This window comes from Delphinapterus leucas, chromosome 1, assembly GCF_059928025.1.
Source record: "Delphinapterus leucas isolate spDelLeu-1000000601 "Yukka" chromosome 1, BTC_Dleu_Yukka2, whole genome shotgun sequence".
Classification (NCBI taxonomy): domain Eukaryota; kingdom Metazoa; phylum Chordata; class Mammalia; order Artiodactyla; family Monodontidae; genus Delphinapterus; species Delphinapterus leucas.
Window position 1 is genome coordinate 27,588,161 of NC_143129.1, and position 12,253 is coordinate 27,600,413.

The window sequence follows — 12,253 nt, forward strand, 5'->3', positions numbered from 1 at the left end:
TACAGCGTCTTAAACAAAATTGAAGAAGCCCAGCATACTATATTGCAAGGCATCTAAGATATCTGAGAAAGAAATGCTGGCAATTATATTGTAATATATCATATATTGGAAGACCATTCCACTGTCAAATGTTAAAAGATGAAAAATGTACATCTTAGAATCAACTAAGATTTTATATTAGAGATTAGGTTTGACAGGAAAAGTGTGCATTTCATGGGTTTATGGCGTATGTGTCTTGCATTAAGAAGGGCCATAGTGGCACAACAAAAAAAGATTTCTAAATAAACACAAGTGAAGAAAAATTTTTATTACTGAGCACTTAAGTTAGAAAATGATAAAAAGAATAAACATGGGGGCTTCCCTGGTGGCGCAGTGGTTGGGAATCTGCCTGCCAATGCAGGGGACAGGGGTTTGAGCCCTGGTCTGGGAGGATTCCACGTGCCGCGGAGCGGCTGGGCCCGTGAGCCACGGCTGCTGAGCCTGCGTGTCTGGAGCCTGTGCTCCGCAGCAGGAGAGGCCGCGATAGTGAGAGGCCTGTGCACCGCGATGAAGAGTGGCCCCCGCTTGTCACAGCTAGAGAGAGCCCTCGCACAGAAGCGAAGACCCAACACAGCAAAAATAGATAAATTAATTAATAAACTCCTACCCCCAACATTTAAAAAAAAAAAAAGAATAAACATGGCATTTTAAATCTTGAAGTAATTAACAAAGAAAAAAACAAATCTGTTCTTCATACTAGAGCAGCAAATAACAGAGGGGCCAAGCTAAACGTCTTCATTGTAGACTGATTTGTTCCATTAGTTCCCTTTTGTTTTTATAGTATATATTTTCCTAATCTCTAAATACACTGATTGTTTTTGACATAGTCATCATCTTTGTATATCAGATTCTAGAATTTTATTTTTCTGTCTTGGATAAATTGCCAAATTGCTAGGATTTTTGTTTTGTTTTAATAACTGGAGAAATGAAATTTCTTCCCTTTAGCCTTGGGAAATAATTAAAATATCCCCAAATTTAGAGCTACACTTTAAATAAGATAATTTTGTTTTGCAAGTTAACATATATTGTCAGCAGTTAACATTAAACTGCTCACCTTGGGGAAAATTAGTGTATTGCTGTTTTTCGGAGGTCACTTTGCTTCCTTCTGAATCCTAAACAAAAGATAGATATACGCTCTATCGTGTCTTTGTTTTTATGCTATCGGTCAGTCAGTGCTTATCGAACATTTATGAATGGAAGAATACCGCATTAAATACTGTTATTTTCCTACAATATTGACTAATGCTTCAAATCTTTTTGGCTTTTGTGGTGCTCTTCTAGTTTGTCTGTCTTTGTGACCTCCTATTTTCTAATTTTTTTTTTTTTTTAGTTGAAGTATAGTTGATTTACAGTATTCGTTTTAGGTGTATATTTTCTGATCTTTTTTTTACCAGCTTTTAGTTATAATGGTCAGTTGAGGCTCCATTTATAAGCCTTTATTTTCTTGTCTTTTACTTCATTTGGGATTCATCTGCAGTGGTTTCAGCTATCTTCATGTGAAATTTCCAGAACCACATCTTTAGTCTTAACATTACAGTTGCTTACAGAAAATGACCAGTCAGCTGTACCAATACTAGATCTCTCCCAAAATGGGTGATCTTTTTCCTTTTAAACTTACTTCTCATTACTGTCTGATTTTCCTGCTCAAAACATGAGAGATTTTATTCCTCTCAGCTTTGCCTACATATCTGATCTGTCTTCAGAAGTAGTTTGCTTGCTAATGGTTTATTCCTTCCAGGCTTTGTGCCTTTGTTCTGTCAGTATTAACTTGGCAGTCCTTGCTTGTCCTCTCTTCCTTTAAAGCCTAGTTCAAATCTTGTATCATGTGAAGTCCCTTGGTTGACCTTACCTGGTTATTTATTCATATTCTCATCCCCTGGTCAGTTGTATACTCATACTAGTCAGTACTCATTCCACTGCATTTCTAGATTATTAAGAGATACATAAATTCTAGTATTTAGCTAGATTCAGTGCAGCAAAATTCTAGTATAATAAAATAATTTAGAAACTACCTTGGAAATTAGTACAGCAGTAATTGACCTTAATTTTTCACTTTGTAAATAAACTTTTTTTTTTCAGTTTTGAGATGTAATTGATATATAGCACTGTATAAGTTTAAGGTGTACAGAATAATGATTTGACTTTTAAAAAATTAGGAAATCATCACCACAGTGGGTTTAGTTCTAGTATTTAACTCAGAAATTATCAAAGAGGTTATAGAGTCCACAAATAGAAAAAGTATTTTTCTACAAAGTTGTGTTAGAGGGTGTCTCACATCAAGTAGTTTTAACAACGTTAACAACAATGCAACCCCCAATTTTTATTCGTCAGAGGCACCACTTTCAAGTCTTTGGGTTGTTTGTCTTCTATTTGATAATATCTGTTGACTTCCTACTACGAAAGATGAGAATTTAGCCTGCTTTATTCCCCCTCATCACACACAAAAAGACATACTCTCTTTTCCTTCCTCCAGTAACATGATAAAATTTCTTTTTTCCTCATATAAAGTTCAGTACCAGTGTTCATGGCAACGTGTTTACGCAGGATTAGGGCACTGGTTCTCATTTGTGGTCCAGGTTTACGAGAGGGGTTTCCAAGACCCTTTCAGGGAGTCTATACAATATAAAATATTTTCATTACTTTACTAATATATTATTTGCAATTTTCACTCTCATTCTTTAATGCAGAAGAAGCAGATATGAAAATTCACTTGTTTCTGTTAAACTACAGATCAGAGATTTGTAAAAATGTAACTCATTAAATATTTTGCTTTAGAAACAGTTACTTATGTTAATACATATTGGGTTTATTTTTTTTTTCAGTAGACACTGAACAAATGTTTATAACTTACTAGTTAGAAATAGATTCCACCATATTTTAAAATATAATTTTTTAGAATTACTCTTGATATCAGTACTTAAACCTTATTGTGTTTTCATTTACTTTGAAATGAAAAGAACTGTTTACCTTCATACGTTTCATTTGGCATACTGGGATTTAGGGAATAGCTAGTATTTAATATTAGAGTATCAAAACCTTCATTAGCTCAACCCAGTTTACCAGAATTTTTGTCCCTATAATCTCAGGAGAAAGCAAACTTGTATCAAAAGTTTCATCAGTATTTCATTTCAAGTATTTGTCAAGCATTTGTTTTTAGGTGCTATGAGAGAGAGAAGCATAAGACAGCCCTTGCCTAATTGACTTAGCCTTGATGTAGATTTATCTCAATAATATCTCAGTGTTGCACTTTCAGCAACACCTATACAGTGAGAATTAACGACCAGGTTGATCACTTTGAGTCACTGCAAAATACTCAGGAAACAAAGAACAAATGTATTTTGTGTAGTAGGTTTCATTAAGATAAAAAAGATACTGGGATATCTCAGAAATATAAGAACTAAGTATATGAAGCAAAGTTTTCAAATTAGTGGTAAGTTAAACAAAATTTATTTAACATAATTTTTATATAGCACTTTATAATTTACCAAGTGATTTAGTGTGTGTTATTTAATCCTAATGACATCCCTATATAGTAGATACTATCCATATTTTACAGATGTCTGATTCAGGCTTTCAAATAGAAGCTGACTTGCTCAAGGATGTATATTGGTTGGAGTCAAATTTAGGTGTTGTGACTTCAGATCCTGTACTTTTTTTTTTTTTTTTTTTTTTTTTGCGGTATGTGGGCCTCTCACTCTTGTGGCCTGTCCCATTGCGGAGCACAGGCTCCGGACGCGCAGGCTCAACGGCCATGGCTCACAGGCCTAGCCGCTCCGCAGCATGTGGGATCTTCCCGGACTGGGGCATGAACCCGTGTACCCTGCATTGGCAGGCGGACTCTCAACGACTGCACCACCAGGGAAGCCCCAGATCCTGTACTTTTATTGTATAAAGACACCATGTTTTTAAAGGATTCAAAGTAGTTAAGTTTCTGCTGTACATGTTGAAATATTTTGGAGGATATGACAGTATCTAGTATAGGCTTTGGCCATCATAATCTGTCATACTTAACCCAAATCACTAGAAGAAATAATTAAAAACTCTCATTCTGGTTATAGATCATAAAAACTTTGTGAGCAGTTAGACTCAAGTTTGAATATGTTTTTGGCCAAAGGAGAACTTTCTTATTTCAAACTGTTAAAAACCTTCAAATATGTTGCTTTAATGATCATCAGGATTATAGTCTCTGACCATAAAAGCAGGGATACATCCAGAACATTCAACAAATACCTAAAGTAAGACTCAGCACTTCCACTGCAGGGAGCACGGGTGAGGGAACCAAGATCCTGCAAGCCATGTCTCAGAGCCAAAAAAATTAAATATATATATATATATATTTTAAGGAGTAAAGTATTCCTTGCCTACACATAATACTAATTTTTAAATGCAATATTGTAATTTACAATGAGGGATTCACCCACATATACTGAGTCAAAGATTCATATAGCAAACTGGGGAATAATACTGGCACAGAGAATTTTGAACCATCAGTTATGAGCCTAATTTAATTGTTACCAATTTGGTTTTTACTTTTTAAAATTCTTCTTTCTCATTCTCTCTTCCTATAGGTTTGTAAAAGAATGGACTTGGTCTGCCAGAGAATGTTGAATCAGGGATTTCTAAAAGTGGAGAGGTACCATAATCTATGTCAGAAACAAGTTAAAGCACAACTCCCAAGGTATGTTATGGTTAGCATTGGCAATAATTTACAATTGGGGATTTTGTTTGTTTCTTGATTTTTGTTTGTTTGTTTTTAATCTCACTAAGGGTTTACTTGGGTTAAATGGTTTCCAAATTTTTGTAGCAAAGGGTACACAGATCACAATAAATCATTTTACTATGGTTTGTTCAACTCTCACCATATCTGTTCAACATTTTGGCTCAAACTAGGGCATTTAGGCAAGAAAATGAAATAAAAAGCATCCAGATTGAAAAGGAAAAAGTAAAATTCTCTATTCACAGATGATATGATCTTGTATACACATGATGTTGTATATAAAATACATTAATTATTAGAGCTAGAAATGAGCTCAGCAGGGATCCTGGATACAAGATTAGTACACAAAAATCAGTTGTATTGGGACTTCCCTGGTGGTCCAGCAGTTAAGTCTCCATGCTCCCAATGCAGAGGGCCCAGGTTCAATCCCTGGTCAGGGAACTAGATCCCACATGCTGCAACTAAAGAAAGATCCCGTGTCCCACAACTAAGACCCAGCACAGCCAAATAAATAAATAAATAAATGTATGTATGTATAATCCTATGCACTAGCAATAAACAATCCAAAAATGAAGTTAAGACAATTCCATTTACAATAGCATCAAAAAGAATTAAAAAAACTTAGTAATGAATATAACCAAAAAAGTATAAAACTTGTATATTAAAAACCACAAAACACTGTTAAAAGAAATTAAAGAAGACTTAAATAAACGGAAAGGCATTCTGTGTTCCTGGATTGGAAGATTTCATATTAAGATGGTAATACTCCTCAAATTGATATATATATATTCAGTGCAACCCCTGTCAAAATCCTAGCAGTCTTTTTGCAGAAATTGACAGGCTGATCCTGTAATTCCCATAGAATTGCAAAAGGCGCAGAAATCAAAACAATCTTGAAACAGAGCAAAATTGGAAGACTACCATTTCCCAGTTTCAGAACTTACTACAAAGTTAAAATAATCAAGAGTATGGTGCTGGCGTAAGGATAGACATATAGGGACTTCCCTGGTGGCACAGTGGTTAAGAATCTGCCTGCTGCACCCTGGTCTGGGAGGATTCAAGTGCCGCGGAGCAACTGAGCCTGTGTGATGCGGCTACTGGGCCTGCACTGTGGAGCCTGCGAGCCACAGCTGCTGAAGCCCATGAGCCTGGAGCCCGTGCTTCGCAGCAGGGGAAGCCACCGCAGTGGGAAGCCCGCACACCGCAGCAAGGAGTAGCCCTCACTCACTGCAACTGGAGAGGGCCTGTGCACAGCAATGAAGACCCAACGCAGCCAAAAATAAAACAAATAAATAAAAAAATTTTTTTAAAGGAATCTGCCTGCCAATGCAGGGGTCACAGTTTCGATCCATGGACTGGGAAGATCCCACGTGCTGCGGAGCAGCTAAACCCGTGTGCCACAACTACTGAAGCCCACGCGCCTAGAGCCCATGCTCCACAACAAGAGAAGCCACCACAGTGAGAAGCCCGCGTATCTCAATGAAGAGTAGCCCCTGCTCGCCACAACTAGAGAAAGCCCACATGCAGCAACAAAGACCCAACGCAGCCAAAAGATAAATTAATTAATTTTAAAAGAAAGGATAGACATACAGATCAATGGAATAGAATTGAGAGTCCAGAAAATGAACCCTTAAATTTTTAGTCAATTGATTTTCAACAAGAATGCCAAGAAAATTCAATGATGAAGGATTAGTGTTTTCAACAAATAACACTGGGACAAAAGAATGAAGTTGGAAACCTTTCTCAAACCATATACAAAAATTAACTGAAAATGAATTACAGGCTTAAGTGTAAATGTCAGTGCTGTATTATAAAACCTTGAGAGGAAAACATAGTCATAAACCTTCATGAACTTGCATTAGGCAGTGGTTTTTTAGATACGACACCAAAAGCACAAGTAACAAAAGAAAAAAGTAGACAAACGAGAATTCATCAAAGTTTAAAATTTCTGTGCCTCGAAGGACACCATCCAGAAAATGAAAAGACAGCCTGCAGAATGGGAGAAGACATTTGCAGCTCATATATCTGTTAGAGGACTTATATCCAGATTGTATTAGAAACTCTTATAAGTCAACAATTAAAAGATAAATAACCCCAATTTGAAAGTGGGCAAAGGATTCGATAGAAATTTCTCCAAAGAGGATACACTAAAGGCCAAAAAGCCCATCAAAGATACTCAGCATCATTAGTCATCAGGGCATTGCAAATCAAAATAGTATGTGATACTGGTTTACACCCACTAGGATGGATGGCTAAAATTTAAAAAGACAAATGTTGGGAAGGAGGTGGACAAATTGGAATTTTCACATGTTACTGGTGAGATTATAAAATGGTGCAGCCACTTTACAAAACAGTTTCTCAAGAAGTTAAACATAGAGTCACCAAATGACCCAGCAGTTTCACTTCTAAGTATATACTCAGGAGAAGTGAAAATATGTCTACACAAAAACTTGTACACACATATTCATAGCAGCATTATTCATCATAGCCAAAAAGTGGAAACAACCCAGAGGTCCATCAACAGATGAATGGATAATCAAAATAATGGTATGTCCATATAATAGAATATTATTCAGCAATAAAAAGGAATGAAGAACTACTGAGACGTGCTACAACATGGATGAACCTTGAAAACTATGCCAGCTGAAAGAAGATAGACACAGAACACCACATAATATTATGATTATGATTCCAGTTACCTGAAGTGTCCACAATAGGCAAATCCATAGAAACCGAAAGTAAATTAGTTCTTGCCAGGGGCTGGGTAATGGGAGTGATTGATAATGGTTACAGGCTTTATTTCTTTTTTTAAAAAAAAATATCTTTATTGGAGTATAATTGCTTTACAATGTCTCGTTAGTTTCTGCTGTACAACAAAGTGAATCAGCTGTATGTATACATATATCCCCATATCCCCTCCCTCTTGTGTCTCCCTCCCACCCTCCCTCCCTATCCCACCCTCCCTCCCTATCCCACCCCTCTAGGTTGTCACAAAGCACCGAGCTGATCTCCCTGTGCTATGCAGCAGCTTCCCATTAGCCATCCATTTTACATTTGGTAGTGTATATATGTCGATGGTACTCTCTCCCTTCATCCCAGCTTCCCCTTGGCTTTCTTTTTGTGATAATGAAAATGTTCTGAAATTGGATGGTGGTGATGGGAACACAACTGTGAATATAGTAAAAACTACTAAATTGTACCCTTTAAAAGTGAATTTTATTGTATGTGAATTATGTCTCAATAAAACTTTTTAAAAGTTTAAATGAGCTGATTTTGTGGGCAAAAATATATGGTTTCTTGTCTTTATGTCCATGTGTAATTCTTTCATTAATTTCTCTAATAGCCATTAGGCTTGACAAAGCCAAAGAACAAAACAAAAAAAACTAATTTTTTTCAAATATTTTATCAGTGAGTATTGGATTAATCCTTGGCAAGGATTTCTAAACATAGTGATTCATTTATCATGACAGTTAAACAAATTATGACCCAATTGTAGATTTCTAAATTAAGGTGTAAATGTTAGACTTACATTAAGGCATTTTGTTTGGTTAACATTGTAGTCCACAGTACTTCTTTTAATGGTTGCCTTTTTTTTTTTTTTTTTTTTTTTTGGTAGGAGAGAGTCAGAAAGGAGAAACCATTCATTAGCTCGTCATGCAGACATCCTCGCTGCTGTTGAAACAAGGCTGTCTCTCTTAAATATGACTTTCATGAAGTATGTGGACTCCAATCTCTGTTGCTTCATCCCAGGAAAGGTAAAATAGAATCCCTTACCTAGAACAGCTGGATTGCACTATGTAAACTTTAAATTATTATAAAGTTACAGAGTGATTTTTTAAATAATAGAATTATTTCTACTTCTTTGAATGCATTTCTATGAATGGCTTTGTTTAGCTTCTGTGCAATAACATATACATATGTATCATTTATGTGATCTTTATATTTAAAATTATGATTTTGAAATACACTGTAGAAGTGCTACTATTCTTTAGAAAAGCTTTTTAAGGGTTCATACTCAAGAAAAAATTTTGCACTTTTACTTTTTGTTAAGATGCCAGAGATACAGCAATGAATAGGATAGGTATTGTCCCTGCCTTCAAGATTGTTATAATTTGGGGGAGGTGGAGTAGGAAAGACAAGCTGGTTTGGTTTTGTTTGAGAAATGTTTCATGAAGACAACTTACAAACTTCCAGATTTGACAAGAATAGATAATTACTGTGTAACAGTATACTCAGAGCTAAGTAATAGTGCTGTTTAACACAGAAATAAGTATATTGTGATATATTTATTGTTACTAAGTTAATAAAGATCCCAGCGTTCAACATGCTACTCATACCTTCACTAGTATCTTGCTTCTTGAATTGAGTGTAAATTCAGAATGAAATAATGTCTATATCTTTTTATGTCCAAGAGATGGAGGTAGAATTAAAGATCATTTTGCTACTTAGTTGATACTGGCAAAAGGTTGCCTTAACATGGTTGGAACTAATTAATAACTAGTAAAGTTTGAATGTTCTCTTTTTGTTATTTCCATAGATAATTAACATTGGCAATATTTTTAATGTACTTTCTCCATTTTCAACTTTCTGTGACGTACGTTGGGAGCCAGAGGAGTCCTGTTTCTTTTGTTTGTTTGTTTTTGGTTTTGTGGTACGCGGGCCTCTCCCGTTGCGGAGCACAGGCTCCAGACGCGCAGGCTCAGTGGCCATGGCTCACGGGCCCAGCCGCTCCGCGGCACGTGGGATCTTCCCGGACCGGGGCACGAACCCATGTCCCCTGCATCGGCAGGTGGACTCTCAACCACTGCGCCACCAGGGAGTCCCTCCTGTTTCTTATTTAAAGTATACTTTCGTATAGCGCACTTCCCTCATATTAGCTACCAATGCTTCTGCACGGTACTATAAAAGAGTGACCGGGGCCTTCCCTGGTGGCGCAGTGGTTGAGAGTCCACCTGCCGATGCAGGGGACATGGGTTCGTGCCCCGGTCCGGGAAGATCCCACGTGCCGCGGAGCGGCTGGGCCCGTGAGCCATGGCCACTGAGCCTGCGCGTCTGGAGCCTGTGCTCCGCAACGGGAGAGGCCCGCGTACCACAAAACCAAAAACAAACAAACAAAAAATAACAAAAAAAATAAATAAATAAAAGGGACCGGTTAGAAACTTTAGATTCTGATTCTTATGCCAGATTTTATCCAGGTCTGATTCATAGGCCTTAACTCTTAGGTGTTCCTGGGATGTTCACTGAACTAGAATAGGTTGTCTCCTGTAGCCTTGTAGTTTTTATTGCATATCATAAGGTTATGAATAGTTAAGACACATCTCCAAGCTTCATAACCTTAGAGACAATTCAGTCAGTTGTTAACGAGAGTTGAGTAGTTTGCAGCGAAGTCCATATGGCCTGCAAAGCCAAAGATACTTTAGTACCTGACCTTTGCAGAAGTTGCCCATCTTTTGTTCTAATTTATCAGGATCATGTGATTAGAATGATATTTACTATCTATACAAATGAAGTTGAATCTAGTTGAGTCCTGCTGGTTTTTTGGAAACCACTTGTCTTTGCTTTTAATTCTAGTACCAACTGAGGTGGTGGTAGCAATGGAGAATGTCTTCAGCTTTCAAGCTGATGTGTATCACCCTGGGCATTTGCTCTGGACAGCTCCTTAACTGAGACCTTTACCTTGCCTGCAGTGGAAAAGTCTTCCATTTTTCCTTCATAGTACCCATTTCTTCCAAAGATCTTATCCTGATTTATTTTTCTCCTACAAATCTGAACTTGACTGGAAAAACAACCCCCCGAAAACAAATAATTTTTGTTTTTATTATCACCCTGGCTTCTTCTCTTTCTTACAAGTGCCATCTATATAGCTTATACCTTGCCTAAAACAACACTGTATACTCAGATTATTACTTTTTATTTTTATGTAGCTGGTACTTTTTAGCTTAGACTAAATCTAAACTGCTGACTTACACAGTTTGCAGTATTTGGGTTGTTTTATGATTGTTCCTTTTTGAATTTCTCATCCTTAAACTTTCACATTCTGTCTTCAGAACATAAGGATGTGGCATTAATTTTCTCATCCTTAAGTGAAGACATTCTATAAAATAATTTTCTTTCAGTTTAGCATATAATCTTGATTTGGTGTGTGATTTTTGTGGTAGTTTGTTCTTGGTTTTCCCAGGATCTTGCTCCCGGGTTATACTTAAAAGTTCAGGTGCTCTTATACTTTGTAAGAGAACTCTTTTCGTGGTTTTGTATAGAATATATCCATTTTGTTAAAATTCAGGTCTCCAGTAGGGATTTCATCTCATAAATTACTTTTCACAAGTTACTTAAGTGAATCTGGGTAATATGCACATTAGTTTAAATTAGACTGCCTGATATGTAACAGAATTTTGGACCTTTAACAGTTGGGAAAATTTTTTTCTTTTAATTATTCTCTGAAAGAACAGTTGAGTTTGTTCATAAAATTAAATGGCAGGATGAAGATAGAAGATTAAATATATGTTTACCTCTTAATTTCTCCCAGAACTCTAGTCAGTGGAGTGGAGTAAATGATCTAATTTTTAAAAGGAAAAAAGATAAAGACCCGTGAAAATGAGGTCAGAAAGTAGACAGCAACAGAATTTTGGAAGCTGGAGAGTAGATGAATAAATGGTAACTGACTTAGCAGAACTGAGAAAGTTAATTCCTAAACTGGGAGTGGGGGAAGCTGGGAGGCAACCCAGTATGCACAACTGAACCTCTAGAAAATTCTAGGTCGAAAGCTCCAAGCATTTCTGAAAATGGGGCTAAAACAGGAAGGTTGGTTGAGAATCTATATTTAAGAATGATTTAAACCTATAGGTCCCTTCTCCAGCTCTAAACAAGCTAGATCATTACCCTTCTACTCAGTGAAAACCTAAGGCTTATTCACTGGAGGGGTTTAAAATGGAGTCTCTTGACAAGGAAAGCATACTAATAGCAAGGGCATTAAAAGAAAATCTATCTAAAGATTAGTTGGGAGTTTGCCACTATGGCTATGGCAGGGATCAGCAAACTTTTTCTGTAAAAGGCCAGATAATAAATATTTTTGGCTTTGTGAACCACATGGTCTGTGTCATGAATACTCAACTCTGAGAAACAGCCGTGATTCTACAACATGTGGTAAATGAATGGGTGTGTGCTTGTGTTCCAGTAAAAACCCTATTTACAAAAATAGGCACAGGTCAATTAGGGCCATAGTTGCAGACTCTGACCACTACATTGATGTTGCATTCATCTTTTCTCAGAACTAGAGTTTAGATTCTTAGCTTATTCCTGTATACATTTCTCAAATTTTCTGTCTGACATATAGAAGTCAAACTTTTTATAGTAAGCTCTTGGTCAATATCAGCAGTTCACACATACTGAAAAACACATGTGAGCAGAGGCCAGCTGACCATTCTGGGAGGTATAATAATGAGAAAAGACATGAATAATTTCTTCTCTTCACCATTACTAACAGCCCCAGTAACCCTT

General features: G+C 36.7%; 2 protein-coding genes across 3 annotated transcripts in view; one reads left to right on the top strand and one right to left on the bottom strand.

Moving 5' to 3' along the window:
• TP53BP2 (tumor protein p53 binding protein 2) overlaps positions 1-12,253 on the bottom strand; it is a 196,895-nt gene that overhangs the window by 133,316 nt on the left and 51,326 nt on the right. The gene's annotated exons all lie outside the window — the stretch shown is intronic.
• The window catches only part of FBXO28 (F-box protein 28), a 31,007-nt gene that overhangs the window by 6,124 nt on the left and 12,630 nt on the right, over positions 1-12,253 (top strand). For both annotated transcript variants that reach the window (XM_089918347.1, XM_022579298.3), the window contains exons 2-3: positions 4,608-4,717; positions 8,373-8,511. In XM_089918347.1, the coding sequence (XP_089774473.1) occupies positions 4,608-4,717; positions 8,373-8,511 (249 nt within the window). The remainder of the gene's footprint in view (positions 1-4,607; positions 4,718-8,372; positions 8,512-12,253) is intronic.